Source organism: Astatotilapia calliptera, chromosome 2 (genome assembly GCF_964374335.1).
Source record: "Astatotilapia calliptera chromosome 2, fAstCal68.1, whole genome shotgun sequence".
NCBI classification, from domain to species: domain Eukaryota; kingdom Metazoa; phylum Chordata; class Actinopteri; order Cichliformes; family Cichlidae; genus Astatotilapia; species Astatotilapia calliptera.
Genome location: NC_137423.1, coordinates 20,854,097 through 20,875,773, shown reverse-complemented (window position 1 = coordinate 20,875,773; position 21,677 = coordinate 20,854,097). Strand labels below are relative to the sequence as shown.

Below are 21,677 nucleotides of genomic sequence, written 5' to 3'. Positions count from 1 at the left end.
CAGGCCTGTTGGACAGCTTCACTCCTTGTGCTCAACTCCATGCAGCGCATCTTGAAAATTTGGATAAGGCAAATGTTTTAGTTCATGCCTTTCGACACTGGGCAAAGAACTATGTGTCACTGAGTAAGCTAACAGCTTACAAGGAAATTTAAGTGACCATTGGAGAAGAGGATAAAGCCATGAGAAGTGCAATTCGAAGAAAAGGATTCGTGACAGGGGTGAAACAAAGTAAGCTGACAGTTGGAGGAAATGCCAGACCGCTTGCGAAATCACATCTGGTTAAGCAATAAAAACAAAATGAGAAAAAAAATAGTTGTCCGGGAAAAAAAAAAAGAGAGGAAAAAAGTTGACCATGTCAGACAACAGTGAATCCAAAATCTATAAAACAACTCATATAAGTTTTATTTGCTCGCAGTTAAATTATTCAACCAATATATCCAAAGAATAGTCAAAGAAATAGTCAGAAATTAAAGGACAACCACTATACTGTATATTGCCATTGAATATAACAACTGAAATAATTAATTATTGTATCAAACAATCTCAAATATCCAGAATTCATTGGTTCTAATAAGACAATGACAGTAGCTCTGTGTAAATTCAAAACATTACCCACTTTGCTTAAATATTATCTTAATAATCTTGTTTTTCTTTTTTAAAGCTCACAAAGAAGAATGTGGTCTGATTCAGCTCGGAGTACAGCTTTTTATACAGTGAAGCCCCCTTTTGGCTGACTGGTAGTGGTAAGGTTCAAAATATCAGTCCGTTAGCAGGGTCGTACTGCCGTAAGACATCCATCCATCGATGAAAAGAGAAACACAACAAAGGCAACAAAAAAAGTGGCTGTGGAGCCATCAGAGAACACTTAATGTGAGTGTTAACAAAAACTGTAGGGAACAAATCACTGTCATGTATAGGTCTATACAGAGGTTATGGAAGCTGTACAAAGATTATTGTAACAAACAGACAGTAAAAACAAAGCCTGGTAAAAATTCTCAACAACCTTCTAAAAGGATAAAACCCTTAAATAAAACGTGACAAAATAAATAACCCAAATGTTTTTGGAGGGACACCTCCTTTTTTTCCTTTATCAGTTTTTATCATTGAATCATGGCCAGACAGAAAACAAATATACTGTATCAACATAGGATGTTTATACCCTCCATATTAAAAGAGGCTTCGACAAATGATTGTGTCATTTACTCTTTTATCTATGTTTGTTTGATTATTATTCTTTTTTTTAATCTAAATGGGTGGTCATGCAAATAGAAAAAAGCCAAGTCCTTTATGCTTTTAGCTTGGTGTTAAATCTGACAGTTCATCTGTTGGTGATGGACTGGCTGGTTTCCAGTCTTGCTGTGCCCTTAAACACACTTACCTCAAGTACTAGCTATTCTTTCAGCCAACTAGTCTATGCAACTAGCTAGTTTCTACCTAACTGTGCTTTCTCAGTCATTAAGCAGCTTCAGCCTTCGCTTTATGTGTCACCCCCTCTTGTTTTTCTTGCTGAAAAACATTTCTCAAGTCTAGTTCAGCTCCTGAGAGCCAAACCAGGTAGCTATATAGCTTGCTGTAGAGCAATATTTCAAGAGGTTGACTAGTTGATTTAAGGTGGTCTGGTATTCCAAAATCATTGCTTGATGTCTGCTTTGTCTGCCCGACAAGCCACCTAGTCAACAGGTAGATGAGAACTCGCATAAGTAGATCAATTGGCATTCTTAGATTACGCTACGTCTTGTTTGTCTGAGCTGACAAGTCAACTGGTTTTCACAGCAGCTGGTTTGTGAGCAGACTTAAAAGGTGCTGTTTTAGTGCTCCAAGATCCAACCTGCCTGCCTGTTGAACAAATAGAGTACTATAGACGGTGGATACCCACGATTGAAGTACTCAGGATGCCTTCGTTAACTTCTCTAGTTCTTAAGTTTCCTAATTCCTTTCCACAAACTCAGCATGACCAGTCAGGAACTTTTTGCCAGTGTGTCAAGGACACATGGTCATGCCAGCAGTGTACATTCCAGCTGGCATCAGCCTGTTACCAGGTAATAGGTCCAAAATCAGAGTGCAATCCTTTGTATAATCCCAGTCTTTCTGTAAACAGTTTACAACCACTCTCCTAATAAGTGTGACACCAAGCCTTCTGCGGTCTTTCGGTAGTCTTTTATTCACAGCTGGGAAGGAGTAGCCCAAAAGCAGTCGATGGGCAGTCCAACGCCAAGTCTGCACACAGTCCAAAAACCTGATGAAAACCAGACGACCCGCCAGTCTACACGAATCCAGTGAAAAGCAGTCTGTATTCCAGTATCAGCTGAGAAGTCCAACTACCAGATGTCAGAGCTTAGTTCTCTGCTGGTGAGGGGTACAAAGGTGCTGTTCAGGTGGAGTTCTGGCTTCTTCCCAAGGGTATTGCTCTGTTGCACCTGGGAAACACACAGCACCACCATGATTAGCACTAACCTTGCCATATAATGGTGCTTCATTTTATGGTATGACAAAATATTGCATGCCAATACTGTGCCTTGACTTAAACATAAGAACTGTACTGCATTTCGTTTCCCAGTCTGTTAGAATAAGCATGTTTTCAGGCTAGATGATATGAAGATATTGTTTTCTTTCTATATTCTCTTTTATTCAAACAGACCTCTTGTTCCCCAGTGAACTGCTCTGAACCCCTGGGGAGAAGAGAGGATTTATTTTTATTGTGTTTAAGCTCTGAGTACATGCAAACAGATAACAGCAAGCAAACTTTAGAAAAGGATACACTGTGCTGATGTTGGGTGCTGGGGACTAACTAAGAACATCATACGTATAAGTGGCTTAGTCTTTTCTCCCACCTGTCCATTCAGCAGTGTCATTGGGATATTGCAATAGACATGGCGCCCCCCGGGGCCCAGAGTGGAGAACTGCACTGTGGAGGGAGGTGGAAGTGGGGGTGAGGGCTGTGGGGGAAGTTGAAACTCATAGCTGCGGCAGAAATGCCGCATTTGAGCTGCTGTAGCACTGTGACCCCCTCCTAATGGCAAGGTCATCTGGTTGTAGTCAGGGATCTCTGTTGCCAAGGCGACCTGTGTGTAAAAGACATGACTTTCTAGTAACTTTCATTAGCTTCAGCATTATTGCAAGAGGCAACTAAATATGAAGCATTCATCATGAAAATGCTGTTTGTAGACTTCTGTTAGCTTCTGGGTGAACTATGAAAACAAGATAATTGTAAATTAATGAAATAAATGTAAATGAACTTAAGTGTAATGTGTTAAAATAATTCAAGCTCGAGTTTCACTTATTTTTCAAAATAGAGCTAAACACAGGAAAACGTGAAATCCCCGAATTCCGTCTGATATGAATTCAAAGGCAAGTTTTAAACAACTGAAACAAACTTTCTAGTCCAAACTGTACATTTGAAAACACAGCAGTGGAAACATAAGAAGTACAGAAACAGTTAGAACATAGTCACAAACATTAAAGAGAGATCCATGGCAGTCAAAGAATTCTGAACTGAACTGGTGGTAGAAAAACTTGTAAAACTTTATCATGGGACAAAGTCAGAAAACTTTTTATTCAGTTTTTATTAGAGTTGACCGGTGGTTATATACATGCAGTTTTAATGTCCTGGTGACCAAAGCCAAAGCCTCATCAGAAATGGTCTTAGTGGAAGAATGGCTCTAAGAAAGTCATTGGGGTAAGGGATGGAGACAGGGAGAAAAATTGAGGTATGGCAAATTACCCAAAATTGGACTACAAATCATTGGCAAGAGGACTTGAATTCAAATGTGAAATGGTTCGAATTGTAATCAGTATGTACAAAAGTGAGTGGCTACAGTCACCGGTAAACCTGGTGGAGGCTCCGTCATGGTTTGAGGCTGCATATCAGCCAGTGATGTTGGAGAGCTTTTTTAAAATTGATGGAATTACAAATGCAGAAAAGTACAGTCAGATTTTGATCCACCATGTAAAAACCATCTTGAAAGCATTTGACTGGCACTGGCTTTTTCAGTATGACACTGATCCCAAACACACTGTAAAAGTCCAGTAAAAGTGTACCTGGATAGAAAAATGCACAATGAAGCACTATCAGTCATTGCATGGCCTCCCCCAGATGCTGGAGCTCAACATTCCTTCTTTCCTGTCCTATCAAACAGGTAACAATGCATTGTTCCTGATCATCTGCTCTCACAAGGTAGCCCAAAGTTCAGGAAAAAATTAATTTACAGGTGTAACAACGATCAACTAAGTCTGTGTTTTTAAGATTAATGTTGTCATAGTGCAGTGCCAAGGTCACTGATTTGAGAAAAACCATCTACTAATTAATAAAAGTTCGAACTAAAAGACATGTGCTGACCTGATGGTGTCCATGCCGACTCTCATTAGGGGGCACCAGGGAGGCAGAAGTGGTTGTCATGGCAATAGTGGAGACTGTGGTCTGTAGGTCACCAAAGAGGCCCTGTTCACCAGAATCCATTACCTGTTAACACAGAGATTCCTCCAACAGTGAGTCAAAATTCGATCCATCGATTCCATCCATCCATCCTCCCTCCCTCTGTTGGAGGTTATGGGGTGCTGGAGTCTTTCTTTGCTAACAGTCTTTTGCAAGGTCAACGCAGAGAGACATACAATCATTCAACAACTTTATTCAGAGTTTCCACCTATGGGTGAGTAGCATAATCTAAGCCCTGGTGCATAAAATAATTTGACACACCTTTACACACTTAAACACCATCTAGATTCCATGACATCAATTATTAGAGTAGAAGAAGACATTAGAATGATATCACCACGCTGTTGCGGTTGTTGTTAATATTCTCTGTGTAGCATCATTCTTCAGGAAAGAAAGCAGCAGGAAACATTTATTTGCTAATCAGGGCATACACAACCTGAGGCATGGTAAACATCTACACATTTTGCTTTGCTGTGATTCCAATTTTAATACATTACCTGTGTTTTGCAGACATTTTAAAGGCCATCTGCCTGTTTGAATGCGCCCAAGGAAAGAGTACATCTCAGTAGAATTTTTTGGCTCCCATGCATGAAATGGACATTATTAATATAGGTATAGATCAAGATGTCTGAGTTTAAGGGTTTCTATAATGACACATGAACAAATTCACATGCTATCCAAAATGTTTTTATCACTTATAGTCGCACATGTATTGTAGACTTGCTTTTTTTATGAAATTTCTTTTCAGAGGTCATAAATCAGTCCCAGAGTGGAGGCTATACCACTGTAGAAAGATAAAGTATATCGAGAATACATGAAAAAAGACGCAGTGTACCTGACGTCTGGACAGTGTCTCTCTGCGTTTAGCGGGCATATCGTAGACCACCTGTTTCCAAAACTTAGATGACAGCTCATTGCTCTTAGGACCCCTCCACTTGATGATGGATAAAACCTGAAGAGAAGGAGACAAATTACAAAAAAAAAGATTTTGCCATTCTGGCCGGTGATAACTCTTCAGGTCACCCCATAAACTCTCCATCCTTTCATTCATCCGCTCTTTCTGTATACCTTGATGGTATGTTTAAGTGCCTCCACCTCTTGGTAGTTGATGACATTCTTCAGGTCTGCACACTCTATCATGATCACCTAGAACACGGAGAGATTTCTAAGCAGAAGACCTTCGCCAACAAAACTCTCCATATGTAATAATGCAATGTCCGGGTAGGCTCTCAGTAATCCAGGTTATGGTAGTAGTAAGAGCTTGAACACAGAAGGTGAATGAACTTCTTTAAATTTGTAAAGATATTTCACCTCTTATTCAAGCAGCTTCTTTAGTTCTAAAAACAAAAGGTGGGCAGCTCCAAGTATTTAACCCCTAGTAGAGGTCGTCTCTCAGTTATCAGCCACCTGCAATGAAGTTTTGAGATCCAGATGCTTAAACACCCAAATCATACTCAGACGACCTCAATAGGTCACATGATGGGGTGGGACAGTCCCACAGTGGTTTTATCCTTATTTTTGGCTTTAATTCATCTGATGACTCACATGATCAATAGTGGGCCAACAACCACAGCTAGCGTTTAAATACCTGGGACTCTCCACCTTAACTAAAGAAACCTCTTGTGAGGTCAAAGGTCTTCACAAACCTAAAGAAGTCTTCTTGCCTTCTTTTTTCAAACTGTTAAGAATAATAATGCAATCAAGTTGGAAAAATGTCTGTCCTCTAGATTTTTACCGTTGACCTCTGAATTCATACCTTGATCTCCCCAGTAACAAGCATGGAGTGGAGGCGTGTCTCTATCTGGAAGATGCTCCAGCCTCTTTTGGCGACAAACTCTGGCGTTAAAACGATGATCAGACGTCTGCTCTGCTCCACGCTACGAGCCAAGTCCTCAATGTAGGCTGGGAGAGACACATGGAGAGTAAGAATAATGAATAGAGAAGGGACAACTCGGCAGATGGCCCCACCCCCTCCTGAGCCTGGTTCTGCCCGAGGTTTCTTCCTGTTAAAAGGGAGTTTTTCCTTCCCACTGTCGCCAAAGTGCTTGCTCACAGGGGGTCTTATGATTGTTGGGTTTTTCTCTGTATGCATTATTGTAGGGTCTACCTTACAATATAAAGGGCCTTGAGGCGACTGTTGCTGTGATTTGGCGCTGTACAAATAAAATTGAATTGAAATTGAAAAAGAAAACTTTTCCTTTCATTCTGTTATTACTAAAAAGTTTCCATGAATATCCACATGATGGTGTAATACCAAGTTTCCTGTGTCTCCAGATTTTGTTGTGAGCCAAAACAGAAGTGACAAAAAAGCAGGTTAATAAGCTTTTGCTCTTAATATTGTCAGTGCTGAACTAATCCTGTAACAGTCGTGCATTTCTTTCTCCAGAATTACTGAGAGGTTTTAATTCTTGTTGGATTACACGGAAAGCTCCAGCAGCTTTGACGAAGACAAAGCAGGAGGCAAGAAGTGAATTACCATCACAGTATGTAAGGGAAACATCTCGCACAGCAACACTTGCCCCCGCTTCCTGCATGTGTCAAGTTCATTCGTCCATACATGCCTGAGGTGAGTGACGGGCGGATATAACGGAGTGACAGAAATGCTTGTGCAAGAACTTTGGCTCTGACACAGCACGATGCAGTCAGCTCTTAAATGGGGATCAGAGTTGTGCTGAGCCACCATCGCCGGTTGTTACTTATAACTAAGTGAGGAATATGTGAAGTTGATGAGGAGAAGTGGCAGGTGATGGGATGTGGACGGTGAGTTAATATGAGGTGAAGCTACTATGCTTCAGCATTAGAGTAGCCTCCACGCCAAACCCAGTGAAAACCTGTCTTAACAAACAACCCAATTACTTTTTTGCAACAGTGTGTGTGTGTGTGTGTGTGTGTGTTTTCTTGGAACACATTGCTCATTATTTCTAAAATTTGTAGTTACAGAAAAAGTATGAAAACTTTGTGTTCATTGAACCACGGCTCCCCCCACCCCGTCTAAATACCTCTCTCTTTCTCCATCTCTGCTAACTAAATTAATGACAGACTCTCCAACAACACATTGCAATTTCACGCTCAATTTGAGGGGCACAAATAGTACAGTACATCCCCAAATTCATTCTCTTTCTTTTCTGTTTCTCTTGGTTTGCCTTTCTGCCTCTCTTTTTTTACATTTTCCCTCTCACATTAACACCTCCTTGCCTCTCTCTTGCCCTTGACTGCTTCCTGCTCCCCCATTTGTGAGGATTATGTAAATCAATTAATAAAATAACCAGTGACCCTGTACCCACTGCTTTCTGTTCCTTGTTATTTATTTCTCGCTCTCCTGTTCATTTCAGAGGGTTAAGTGGAGTGAATAATTGAATGGTGTGTTTTGGGTCGCATTGCTATGCTGCTCTTTCAGCAGCTTTGGTTACCAAAGAAAAGACTCTTGTTCAGTGTAGGCATATTTAAACCTGGAAAAAGTTACATGTTATATGCACAGGGGATATTTGTTTTTCGGATGTTTTCAGGGCAAACACAGGAAATATGACTTTTTCGTCTGCCGGGTGCGTCGGGAAGGGGCATAATTTTAGCTAAGGTCACGTAAAGTGTGGCTTTTCATTATGAACCATACTTAAGTAAACATATTTATGTATTTTAGGAGAAAATGTTAAATAATTCAAAGAGCACATATTAGCATGTGTCTTTTGTGCCACATTATACGGTTATTTCAGTTGGTGTATATTTTTTGGTTTGATGTTTTGAGGACAAGGAGACGTGGGATTTTGGTACCAAAATGCTAATACACAGGAAATGATAGCTGTATTACTTTATTTCACGCATTAGACCTCAGAGACCTCAGACATTACTAATTAGAATTAATATCCTATTTATTTAGATTTATTTATTTTTATACTACCTTTAATTGGACTGTCCAGTTTGCTTCCATACTGGTCTAGAGAGGCCTTTGCAGGATGTGCTCTTTTAGGTTTTTCTTTGAAAGCTACATATTCATTATATAAGACAAAGCAGTCAGTTTGAGGCAGTGTTAGGGACACTGCTTAATAAATACTTATTTAAAAACGTATTATTAAAATAATTAGAATGACACATTCCTCAAAGTACCACAGCAATAAAAATTATTTAGCATTAACAAACCACAGTGTACATGTTTAATGTTGATCAAAGGAGCTTGTAAAGAAAAGCGTCTGGACTTCTTTAAGTTGCTTGAAGACGTTTCACCTCTCGTCCGAGAAGCTTCTTCAGTTCTAAGGTCAAATGGTGGAGAGTCCCAGATATAAACCTAGTGGGAGTTTCCCCCCAAAGAGGGACAAAAGGACCCCCTGATGATCCTCTAATCGCCTGAGCCAAGATGTGAAACTGGGTGTGGGTCCCAATCAGCCAGAGTTTCGGGTGAGTTCATTGTGAAACCTGGCCCCACCTTATCATGCGAATTCATATCTGGGACTCTCCACCATTTGACCTTAGAACTGAAGAAGCTTCTCGGATGAGAGGTGAAACGTCTTCAAGCAACTTAAAGAAGTCCAGACGCTTTTCTTTACAAGCTTCTTTGACTACGATGACCTGGATGACTGAGAACCTTCACAGACATACGTTTAATGTTGATGTTTTTTTGAGATATCATTTGTATGAATTTGAGTGTTATATTGTTATATGTAACATTCTATGCATAAAAAAAATGTTGATAATATATTTTTAATTATCCAGATTACTTTAGGAGTCTAGGCGGAGATATAGAAGAGACATACGAACACAGACTATGATCGTAATATTTGTAACCATGTTTTTGGCCACTTGGTGAAGTCAATACTTACTCTGCTCTCCTTCTGACTTAGTGCTCAGTTTCCTTGAATGACTGAGTGAACTTTCTGGGCTGAAAATGTCTAAGGACACATATTGAACACTTCTGGTTCATATGACCCACCCAGCACTACACATTGTTCATTTTTTGTTTTCGTGCCCCACTCGCCCTCTTCCTTTGAATGTATTCACTCTCCAAACCGCAGCCTCATTTCATGCTCAACCATCTACCATTATCTAATAAAAATGCTGTCAAACCTAAAATAAGGATGTTGTCCCAGCTAGTGAACTAGTGATTAAGTGCAGAGGGGTGTATAAACACAGAGGGGAAGCCCCCAGCAGCTTAGGCCTATTCCAACGTATCTAAGGGTCGATTCGGGGTCAGCTGATGCAGCCCTAACTACAAGCTAATATAAACATATTGGACAACTTCATGCTCTCAACTTTGATGAAACGGTTTGGTGATGCCCCCTTCCTGTTCCAACAAGACTGCACAACTCTGCACAAAGGAAGGTCCATAAAGACATGGATGAGTGAGTTTGGTGTGGAAGCCTTGACTAGCCTGCACAGAGTCCCAACCTCTGTGGTCAACCAGAAAAAACACCTTTGGGATGAGACTGCGAGCCAGGCCTTCTCGTCCAACACCAGTCTGACCTCCCAAATACAATTCTGGGAGAACAATCAGATAATCCCATAAACACACTCCTAAACCTTGTGGAAAGACTTCCCAGAGGAGGTGAAGCTGTTATATCTGCAAAGGCGGGCTGACATCTAGATTAACAATGGGATATCCCTCAAGTTCATAAGAGAGGTCAGAGTGTTGGAAGTGCAAGATTGGTTTCACACATGCTACCCAAAACGACACAAATGTTTTTATGGGCTTTGCACCAGATATTATTAACAATACCTGTGTGAGCACCACATCCTGGTTTGATGACAGTCACATCTTTGCTACAAAAGACGTCAGTTGTATTTAGTGCCATGTTACCACATTGTTTGAGGTGTCTATATCTATATCTCTATATATCTATCTCTATAAATATAGAGAGATATATATATTGTTGTGGAAATTTTCCACTTAAATAAAGCCTGCAAATGAGCGGTGAGCGGTAGCTAACATTCTTTAATCCAAACACACAAAGACAGCAGACAATCAAGCCTGATGGAGCCCCTGCATGTCCGCGGGACAGACGGTCAGCAGAGTTCTCTGAGTCTAGCATGGCTCTCAGTTAAATACCTTCTTCAGGAACAAAAGGCAGTACACAGCTGTTTCACACCTTAAGGTTCACACTCCCTTGCTACTCTGGTCTGCTTCCCCCATATCTCTCTCTCTCTCTCTATATATATATATATATATATATATACACAGAGATGGGCAGTAACGCGTTACTTGTAATCTGATTACTTTTTTCAAGTAACGAGTAAAGTACAGGATTACTATTGCAAAAACGGTAATTGGTTTACCGTTACTTTCCCGTAGGAACGCTGCGTTACTGCGTTACTAAAACCGTGATTTTTTTGCGAGAATGTCTCACGACAGTGACGTAAGCGAGTGCGCCGTTAGTGACAACAGCTGTGTGCAGATCAACAATGGATCACATATCGATTGTGGGAGAGAGTATGAGCGTGCAGCGTTTAAAGCGTGGAAGTACTGACCTTACTTTGAGTTTGATTCCATAAAAAGTGACAAAAACATTAGTGTCCATTGTGCGTGGGAAGAAAACTTCTTTTTACAGCGAAAAAAACCCCTAAACTTCCAAACAAGCACCGAGTGCGCAACGACGTAATGGGAAACTCACAGAGAAACTCGCGGATTCTTCAACTGACCGCAGCACACCTGCACCAGGGTAAACCTCCGCCTACGCCAGTCCTGCTTTACAGGTGAAAACAGAGCAAAAGGACCGCTAGTCTTTGACTTTATTTATTTTCTGCTGTGTTTTACTTGCATCTATTTGAAAGAGTGAGTGTAAACACAAAAAATATTTTATTTTATGTGCTGGAATGTGTAGAAAATAGCTTTAAATGTTAAACTAATTCATTCAAGTCAGAGAATGTTGCATATAATTAAATTTTTGCTTGATGCATAAAGTTAAAAGATTAAAACTGACAAAACAAGTTAAAAAAAGAGACTTTTCCATTTGATTACATTTTGTATGATGGATTATGCAGAAAAAGTAGAATTGGGCTGAAAGATCTATCCTTTATCACCTATTCAGGTTGTAAATCGTGTTTTTAAAAAGTAACTAAGTAACTAAGTAATTAATTACTTTTGAAAATAAGTGATCAGTAAAGTAACGGGATGACTTTTTTGGGGAAGTAATCAGTAATCAGTTACTGATTACTTTTTTCAAGTAACTTGACCAACACTGTGTGTATGTATATATATATATATTAGGGGTGCAACAATATTCGTATCGATATTGAACCGTTCGATACAGTGCTTTCGGTTCGGTACGCATATGTATCGAACAATACAACATTTGTAATTTATTTTATCAATTTTCCTTCTGACGATGCTGTCTGTGTTGAGCGCTCAGTGAATCTGTGTTCGACTACTCCGCCTAGGCTGCACTGTCGAGCGCAGATCCACTGAGCGCTCAACACAGACAGCATAGTCAGAAGGAAGAGCGCAGGGCAAGCTAGCGAGACAGAAGTTAAGCTCTCCTTGCAACAGGCAAATTGAACCTCATTCAGATCTGGCGTTTGGAATTATTTTGGTTTTCATGTGACGTATGACCCTGAAGGTAAGCGAGTCATGGACTAAAGTAAAACATGGATGTGCCACGCAATGCTCAATTACATGGGTGTGAACTAGTGTGTTAGCGCAGTTAGCTCGTTAACGTGTTGGCCGTCTAGCCCCATGCACGGAGCGATCGGCGGTAGCTCGTTAACGGAGATTTGCCGTGTTGTGGCGTTAAGGTCATTTCAACGAGATTAACCTGAAAGCACTAGTGGGAACACGACGAATATGACTGCACATTTACGCCGACATCATCCTAGTGCAAAGACAAGTGGAAGCAGACAAAAAAAAGCAAGCATGCTACTAACTTTAGCCGAGTCATTTAGACAGCTGTTAGCACATGATTCTCCTTATGCTGCTGAGAATATAGCCCAGAAGAAGCGGATAGTATAGCTTTTATTTTGGAAAGAGGCATTTCTCTGTAATAAACTCTCTTTTCCAAAGATGAGTGATTCCTCAATCAGATACAGGGCTTGCAATATCGCTAGCCCGACGTCCCGGAGCTAGCGATTTTTTCAGTCGGGCTACCAAAATCTATCTCTTCCCTGCCCGTCGGGCTATTGTAGGAAAAATATATGTCAATGCTTTTGCATTCTTTCAGAAATGTAGCTGGGTAATTATGTCATTGGCATCGGTGAGCCACTGTCAATATGTGACATATTGAAGTCGCGTTTGAATTTGCGCTTGTTTTTTTGCTTTCACTTTGCAATCGTGCGAACTGTGTATAGAGAGCGACAGCACTGATCTGTGAGTGATGATAATTTGTGCACCAATTCCTCTGACATCGTCTTATTAATCGTTAGCTTACTATGCAAACATGACAAGTGAAATCTCCCGCAGCAAGCTTAAACATGTGAGAGGTTGATCGCGCAGAGAATCGCTGAGCTTATGTGAGTCCGTGTGTAAAAGTAGCAGTATATATATTTTAGTTCTGCTGAGCCAAATAAGACAGGTCGGGGTGAAGAAGTGACAGCCAAAGAAAAGCTTACCACAAAACGGAGAAGTTATGACAAATCAGACTATAAGGCAAAAAGAAAGTGCAGCTTTATGGTTTCATGGACAAAAGAATTTTTGTGGCTGCAATATGATGAGCTAAATAACCAGGGCTGCACATAAGTGGTCCGCAGGTGCGCATTCGCTGTCAAAATAAAAAACACGCACAAGGGTTAGGGTTAAATTTAAAAACTGTACTTTTGAGTTAAAATATATATTTATAATTTTAATAAATGACAAATTAAAAAGGCATGAACATTTTTTTGTATCGAAAAAATATCAAACCGTGACACCAAAGTATCGAACCGAACCGTGAATTTTGTGTATCGTTGCACCCCTAATATATATATATATATATATGTACTGTATATATAAATACAGTATATGTGTGTTTGTGAATGTGCCAGGTTTGACCAGCATATTTTCCCCTCCAGTTGGACAGAGTGACACAGGAGCCAAGAAATGATGACAAATTGTGAGAGGGTACAAGCATGCATGCACGTGTGTGCGTACGTGTGTGTTTGTGAACAAATAAATGAAATTGTGGTAAGGCATGTGGTACATGTGGCGTACATCTGAGAGCTGACATAGATACGTGTGTGGCTGTAAGTGTGTTATGATGAAGATCCACATATGTTCTTATTTATTCTGACAGAGAGATGAATTCTGGGTAGCGGGGATTGGAGTTACACAGAGAGAGAGTGTGTGTGTGCATGTGTGTAGGTAGATACACAGATTTATACTTACTACTGCTGGGTATTAAATCTCTGTCTGGTATAAACAGCTTGTATCCATAATGTTTCTCCAAAACATCCGGCAAGATCTCCAAAGCAAATGTTTCCTCGTCGCTGCTCGTCCTGCTGGGAGAGGGAATAACAAACATGGCTCCAAATTCAAAATCAGATAACAGACAAATCAATCAGCGAATGCACTTAACTACAAACGCCTGCACACAGGTGGAAAATTAGAGGGGAACCCATCGTAAAGATGTGGGCTGCCCTGCTCTGTTAAACTCCACAGGAGAGATGGAGCACTACATTCCAGAAGATATTCCCTCATTTGATGTGCAGACGAGCACGTGTTGCATCTTCGTAGCTGATCTTGTGAGTACAAAGACTGTAGCACGTGATTACATCATTTTCTTCTCAGCATGCAGATCACTGCATTGTCATCCAGGAAGGAGCCACTTCCATCAGGACAGAGATGTTTAATCAGAGTGTAAAGGTGAACGCTTTGAGCAAATTTGTATTGATTCACGGTGAGCCTTCCTTCTGAGGTGACAAGTAAACTGAAGCTATGCCAACAGAATGCTTTCCTCAAAGTAACGGAGCCTCTCAATCCCCTCACTGTAGGGCTGTCAGGTTTAGTTTTTTGCATTTAATTTGGTCAATATCAAACATCTGCACATTTTATGAATTTATTTATTCATTTTTTGATTTTTAACATGACCAGGCTTACTGCTAACAATACAACAAGTAGTATTTTAATAAACATGTCTGTAGCCCAGACAAAATTTTGGCTAGCAAGTCCTTTTCATGTGGCTGCCACGCTTCGATATAAAAGGGAGGTTTGTCTAAACCGTTTCAACCACAGAAGCAAAGAACTATGCTCACAGGAAGTGTGTGTGTGTATGTGTATATATATATATATATATATATATATATATATATGAAAGCTAGTTTGAGCCACCATGGCATCATCTAGGGGTTACTGAAGCCTTACCTGTGGCTTTTTCTTAGCTTTTTGAAACCAGAGAGGAAAGATATGACTGAGAAATTGAGGACAGCTTATATGACAACAGTTCATCATCATCTTTGACTCCAAAAGAGAACATAATTTATGAAATGAATGTAATGTTTTAAATATGACTTATACAAAGGCACTGAGCCCATGAACTCCTCAGCAAAGGTAATCCCTTTGTTATGCGTCTTTTCACAGATCCCCCTGCAGGATAAAGGCGCTATTGCATCAGCTTCGCTTTCTCTATGTATCTCTACATCAGAGACAATCAGAGCTTTTCTGCAGGTCAAAGGGGGCAATGCTGATTTGATTTCAAGTATTTTGTGTTTGCTGCTATTTGAAGGAACTGAACATGATATTTGTTTCATTTGTATCAATCCTCACTTTAAGTTTAGCGCCTAATCTGTTTACACAGCACTGCACAAAAACATCCAAGAAACCTGACCTGCCCAATGAGTCGAGGTCCACTTTAGTATAGGACAGATAGGCATCATACTCCTTATTATCTGTGGAGAGAGACAGAGAGAGCATGGGACAGTAAATAAGAGTATTTGGAAGATTTGACAAATCAATCAACAAGGCTTCCCCGTCTTTCTGTGAGTACAGTGCTTCATACAGTATATATATGTTAGCAGTTTCTGTGTAATTATTGCACTAAAAGACAGCAGACAGCTCCTGATCATCAATACATGTAGACTTGATGAGAAAACCGTAATTCATGTTTTGTACTTGTGAATGCACGGCTAAGAAAATCCAGCTGCTTTAGGACCTAAACTTGAAATCAATACTTTAAATCAATACTACAAACTCACATCTTTATAATTTTCCTTTTGGCCGTTTCGCTGTTTTGTTCGGGGAGTGATCTTGCATTGCTTTGTCAGTGTAACTTTTTAAAAGTGCTGCACAAGTAGCTCCTTATTCCATCAATAGATGAAAAAAAGAAAAACACATTTTCATTTACTCTGCTGTTGTTTCTATTAATTGCCTTCTTTGACTTCACTACAGGCTTGTGCATCTTATGTGCTGTACAGTGTTGTACTGTGAGACTCATCCTGCAGTCTGTGTTATGCTATGTGTAGAAGCCCTACAGGAAAATCCTACTTCAATAGCATAATTCCTTTGCTTTACTTTGTTTCATTCGCAGCAACAGTCTAACTCTCATTTTGCTCCATGTTTGTAGTTCTCTGATCTTCCTATCAATGCTGATACCGCTCAGCGCTCTGATACCTGTCTGACCCCTTCTGCAGTGTGCTGAAGAAAAAGGGAGCACTCAAAATAGCTTACCATCTTCAGTTTCATCACTCCCAAAGTGTCTCCTGTAGCAGAGCATGATCTCCAGGTTGTAACATTTATAAAGTGCGGTTAGGACTCCCAGCAGCAGCAATATGACCCCAAGGCCTCCAGCTAACTCCAGACGGTACATATCTGCCAGAGATACACAGCAACAAATTTATATCAGTGATCAGTCTGCTTGGAGGAATACTAACTGATGTAAGAACAAAATTCCCCCCCAATAACTCAGAGCTTTTCAAAACATATTTAGATAATGCTTTTTTTTAAATAAACTGCTCACATCTGACTGCTTTGACAACAATCTTACTTCAATTATCTTCAGATTGGCACATTTTTCCAAATCGGCAGTGAAGCTGGAAACTCATTCACTCACACAAAATACACAAACACACACAAACATGCAGAATGCTGATATCAGCTTTTCATTTGAATGTGTTTTTTGATAACTCGCAGCTGCATTTAGAGGCGTTATTAACGGCCTGCAAAAAAAAAAGCGCAGAAAACCACACCAATGAAGCCCAGAAAAAGACAAATGCACACAGAAACACACTGGACCAGATGCGCTAACATGAGAGTCACAAAATCATCTGGCGGTCTATTTAATTAGAAGCTAATAAATTAACAAAGACCCTACAATAGAGAGAAAACTCCAACAATCAGATGACCCCTCGACGAGCAAGCACTTGGCCACAGTGGGAAGGAAAAACTCCCTTTTAACAGGAAGTAACCTCTAGCAGAACCAGGTGCAGGGAGGGGCGGGGCCATCTGCTGCCACTGGTTGGTGTTGAAGGTAGGGCAAGGTTGTTGATATCTCTGGCTTTACATTTCTCAAAACAGAGTCGTCTACAGCACTTCAGTAGCTCATTCAATGCATTCATGCAGCTGTGGTAGGGACGAGGTAGACACATGCAGATGTTAACACTTATGTTAGCAGACAGACGTCAGCCTTTGAGTTTTATTTAATGCAGAAGTCCTTGCATTGGGTCAAAGTTAAGACTTTCACAACAATGACTTCCCCAGTTGAGTGGCACATTCTCTAAGCACTCAGTCTTTGACTTTTGGCAGGTTCATAGTGAATTATCATGTAACCACTTTACATCCACCCAGTGTTCCCAGCAACAGATGAAAAGTTGTGAAGCATTTTGCTCTTTGGAAATGGTATAAAAGCTGTGTGCAGCATGTAGTGATTCAAATATGGCTACTTTCAGGTGATGGAGATGTTAGCTACTACAATCCACTGTGTATAAACTTACACAGAAGTAGGAACTACTGCTGCTGCTTTCGTAGTTGTAGCTTAAAATAGTTTTTTTTTCACAACATGCATCGACTAGAGAAGCTTTTTTTCAGAAGGTCTTTTTCCTTTTTAGCTTTTATTTGCAGTTTGCTTACTTAAACCTGCTTGGTTATGTTTAAGAAAAGGTCGAGCTTTCCAAACACATGAACCACATTTGACAGTCTGACAGTGAAGGAAAAATATTGAATTTGTGAACGGCAAACTAAAAACACGTTTTCAGATAAAGATTTTCCCTTGTTTAAGAGTAAAGGCTCACAAGGCTAGAGAGACAATAATTCCACCTTCGGTACACACGAGAGAACACTCGCACTGCCACACTTTTGCAGGTTTGATAGTTGTAAGTAGTCATCAGTGCACGTTTTACAGTTTGCGTGCATGTTTTCACTGGTTGCAGTTAGTTAATTTTTTAGGGTCACCATATTGAACATGCAGTAATGCTGTGTTTCGCCAAACTGCAGACTACAAAGTAAGTCCACCACTCAGATAAAGAGAAACAGGTGAAATTACAGCAGCGCGTCGGGCACACACCTGTGTGAGCTGAGACTGTGTTGTGTGAATGGATGTTAGTACTATCAAGGCAATATGAGTGCATGGAAGATTAATGGAACACGGCTGGTGAATGACACCATGGGAAATATGATCCATTAGTGTACCCGCCACACACACACACACACACACACACCACACACACACACACACACACACACACACACACACACACACACACACACACACACACACACACACACACACACACACACACACAGTTATTTGGATGGATTTATCAAGTCATGGTGAGGAATAGCACACACTATAGTAGAGGGTAAGTGAGTCCATTGTTAAAATTCAACATAAAGTACATTAACAATTGCACCCAATAATAACTGCAGTACACGTAGTTTTGTCTGAACTAAACTAAAATCCCTAATTAATATTTTCTGGTGTCTCTCAGTAAGTGGCTCTCGGTTTTGACGATACAGTATTAGTCTGTCATTATAACTATTAAGCTAACATATCAGACACTGCCTGGCGACACAACACTACCTGTTTTTCCAAACTGTCAGATATAATTGGCTAAATGAAGAACAACACGACCCTGTGATCATATCTGTGATGCACATGCTCGACGTTTTATTCTTAACAACTCTACAACAAGAATATTTAAACAGAACATTTAACAGTTAATATGTTGTCGTCTTTGTCTTCTTCTCTGACCTTTTTGTGTTTGGGTTAATACAGTAATCAGGATATTAAACACAAACACAAACTAGGGACAAACTAGGGATAAACTAGCGTCGGTTGTTTCTGCACATAATATAAAACTTATCAAAAGAACCAATTTTAAATAGTATCTTTAGGCTGTTGCAAAAACCCAACTTTTGTTCAGCTGAATCTATAAAAAATATTGATGGTTTGACAAACCAGAGAGTTAAGTTAACAGATATAAAACAAAATCTTTTCACAAGCAACACGATTCCCAAAGAGCTCTCAGCTCTGGCACATCTCGACATGATGTGCAGTCAAAAAAAATGAGGAAACTGGACAAGAGGAGGACAAAAGAAGATGTGGCAGGTCTGAAAAGCTATCCACAGCAGACAGACAGCATGCGAATGTCATGTTCTTAAAAAACAGGAAGAAATCCAGCAAAAACCTGACACAGGACCTGAGAGATGCATCTGACCCTTTAGCTGATCCATCTACTGTTCACTGAAGCTTCATCAGCAATGGTCTCAGTGGATGGGTGGCTGTCAAGGAGCGCTTCTTCAGGAAGGGAAACAGGGAGGAAACTCTGAGGCTGACTTACACAAGAACTGGACTGAAAATCAGACAGTAGGTATAATGTAGTGATGACTCCAAATGGGGAAATTTTTGATTAAAATGATTATGAGTACGGTATGTATGGAGATCAGGAAAGATGTACACCAGTGAATGCCTACAGCCATGGTGGAGACTGCCTTTGTCTTTCGGGCTGTATCTCAGTAAGTGGTGTTGGGGAGCTTCTTAAAACTGATGCAATTATGAATGCAGAAAAATACTGTCAGATTTTGATCCACCATGCAATGACACCAGCTTCATTTTTTCAACATGACAGTGATCCATAACACTGCCAATACAGTAAAAGCATAACTGGACAGAGAAACAGACCATGGAGCACTGTCACTCATGGATCGGCCTCCACAGAGCCCGGATCTCAACATGATTGAAGCAGTGTGGGATCCTTTGGACAGGGAACAGAGCAAAAAGCAGAAACATCCAAAGAAGAGCTTTGAATGTCCTTCAAGAAGCCTGGAGAACGATTCCTGAAGACTATCTAAGACTTAAGCTTGTTAGAACTGTCTCTGTGTTTGCACATGTTTTAATAACCTTAGTAAGACCTTTACAGGGTACTGTACTATTGTGCCTTTTGTAAACAATAGAGTAGTACATTTTTCTTAGTTATGTGATCAGAAATTGAGAACTTGATAAAAATCCTTGACTGTAATAAAAACACACTGAGGTCATTTATAATAGAAATGGAAGCAATGTGGGATCATGATAATGCAAAGATAAAGTGCCACGAGCAAAATGTACTTCATCAGTAAGTCGTCTAAACTTTCTACTTAATGTTCAATAAGATCTGTGTGACCCTGCAGGATGCATTCCTGTGCTGAACATCTGGGATACTGTATAATACTGACATGATTAAAATGTCAAGAAATAGCAGCGCTTGAGAATTTTCAAGAAGAAATAATAATTGTATAAAAAAAATACAACGTTCAAGATCTGTTGATTTCAGTTGTAAGCAGTGTCTTTGCAGGAAACCCTGGAAGCTAAATATAACCACACAATATCACATTTAACCCTTTCATGCATGAATTATGACAACCTCAATCAGGATGTTTTTCTTAAACATAAGAGGTTTTTTTACATGTCCACTGGCTGACCAGTGGGTGGCAGGTATGGAGTGACGCATCAGTGTCCAAGGTAGTGTTTTATGAGCAAGTATCCCATCAACACTGACCCCAATACAAGAAAACAGCCTTTGAATAGCTGTCCACTGTAGTGACCACTATGCTGAAAGGGTTAAAACTCTTATTAAGAGCATAAAATGAGAGCGCCTGTTTGTAGATGCTTTCTACACTGATTTGTAAGATGCATTAATCTTTAATGAATTTAATGTTATTTTGCATATAATTGTGATGCCTTTTTAGTCAAATTTACTAAACATGTCATCCTAGATGTGTTAATAATTTGCATAATTTCCCAGATTTCGAATAACTCTTTGCAAATGTTCGTTTGGATTCAGACGTTAAATTCCAGCTTTGGCAGTTCTGTATTTTCCTCACTAGCTGTAACTGGAATGTATTTATCGCACGATTTTCAGTTCTTTTTTCAATTTGAGTTCTTTTGCTTTCTTGATTTTATGGCCAAGTCATGCTTTTTTGCAATTGCATGACAAAATAAAGGCTATTTTTAAGGATAAATTTATAAAACACAAGATCTGCTCTGAAATATTGTTGACATACTGGTGCAGTTCATCTCTAAAGTCTTCCACCATGCAGCTTTGTTTTTATTCACCACTACAGTTAATAAACCAGCTGAAGTTACCACATTTCACCAGTAGACGTCTCTCTAACCCTTCTGCTCCCATCAGCCAAACACTACCTTCACTAGATACGCCTAACAGCAGACAGAGCAGGGACAGCAGTGAGTGGGGGACGGAGTAGAGGGGTGGTGGTCTAAGAGCGGGAAGAAAAATAGTGAAATTCCAGTAATTGCCAAATATTTTCTCTACAGTAAAGTTAACTCACATTGCTTCATTGTAATGAGTCACATTTAGAAATCTCTGCTTCTGTCTCCTGCCTTCATCCATATCTATCCCTATCTCCTCGCTCTGTGTTCCTCTCTCAGTTTGCACCCCCCACACCCACTCTGTCACCACTGGCTCCCCTTCATCTATCTTTCTCAGATATTTTCCATTAGTAATGAGTCACTTGCTGCCGTCTCCTGATATCAGCACACAGGAAAATGGGTGCAGAATTTTGAAGTTGGATTTTTAAGCATGCTTTTTACTTATTAGGCATAAAAAGAATTGGGAATTGTAATGGTGACAGTGTCTGCATGTAAAGGAAAGAATATGATAAAAGATTTTCTTTTTTTAACATAAGTTTTCAGACTCTCGTTCTCTTCTTCGGGCTTTACAGCCCAATGCTATTGCACTGAAAGCTCATTCACATCCACCGCCTTTGCTTTCTTTCTCCCCGTTTGTTTTTTATCTCATTCATCTGGCTTTGACAGGAATGCTTTTTGCATTTGCTGCTAAAGTATTATGTCTAAAACAACAATTATTAATAGCAAAAAATAATCTGAATGTTGGACTCCAAACACACCATCTGTCACACCATTGT

General features: G+C 40.0%; 1 protein-coding gene across 4 annotated transcripts in view; it reads right to left on the bottom strand.

Moving 5' to 3' along the window:
- Positions 1 to 379: 379 nt before the first annotated feature.
- The window catches only part of il1rapl2 (interleukin 1 receptor accessory protein-like 2), a 486,207-nt gene continuing 464,909 nt past the window's right edge, over positions 380 to 21,677 (bottom strand). The window contains exons 10-19 of one of the 4 annotated variants that reach the window (XM_026186343.2): positions 15,987 to 16,127; positions 15,148 to 15,208; positions 13,710 to 13,822; positions 6,189 to 6,334; positions 5,501 to 5,578; positions 5,268 to 5,384; positions 4,337 to 4,459; positions 2,832 to 3,062; positions 2,639 to 2,669; positions 380 to 2,417 (exon numbers count right to left, since the gene is read on the bottom strand). In XM_026186343.2, the coding sequence (XP_026042128.1) occupies positions 2,329 to 2,417; positions 2,639 to 2,669; positions 2,832 to 3,062; positions 4,337 to 4,459; positions 5,268 to 5,384; positions 5,501 to 5,578; positions 6,189 to 6,334; positions 13,710 to 13,822; positions 15,148 to 15,208; positions 15,987 to 16,127 (1,130 nt within the window). In that variant the 3' untranslated portion in view covers positions 380 to 2,328. The remainder of the gene's footprint in view (positions 2,418 to 2,638; positions 2,670 to 2,831; positions 3,063 to 4,336; positions 4,460 to 5,267; positions 5,385 to 5,500; positions 5,579 to 6,188; positions 6,335 to 13,709; positions 13,823 to 15,147; positions 15,209 to 15,986; positions 16,128 to 21,677) is intronic. The other 3 variants (XM_026186354.2, XM_026186326.2, XM_026186335.2) reach the window with 3 other exon arrangements.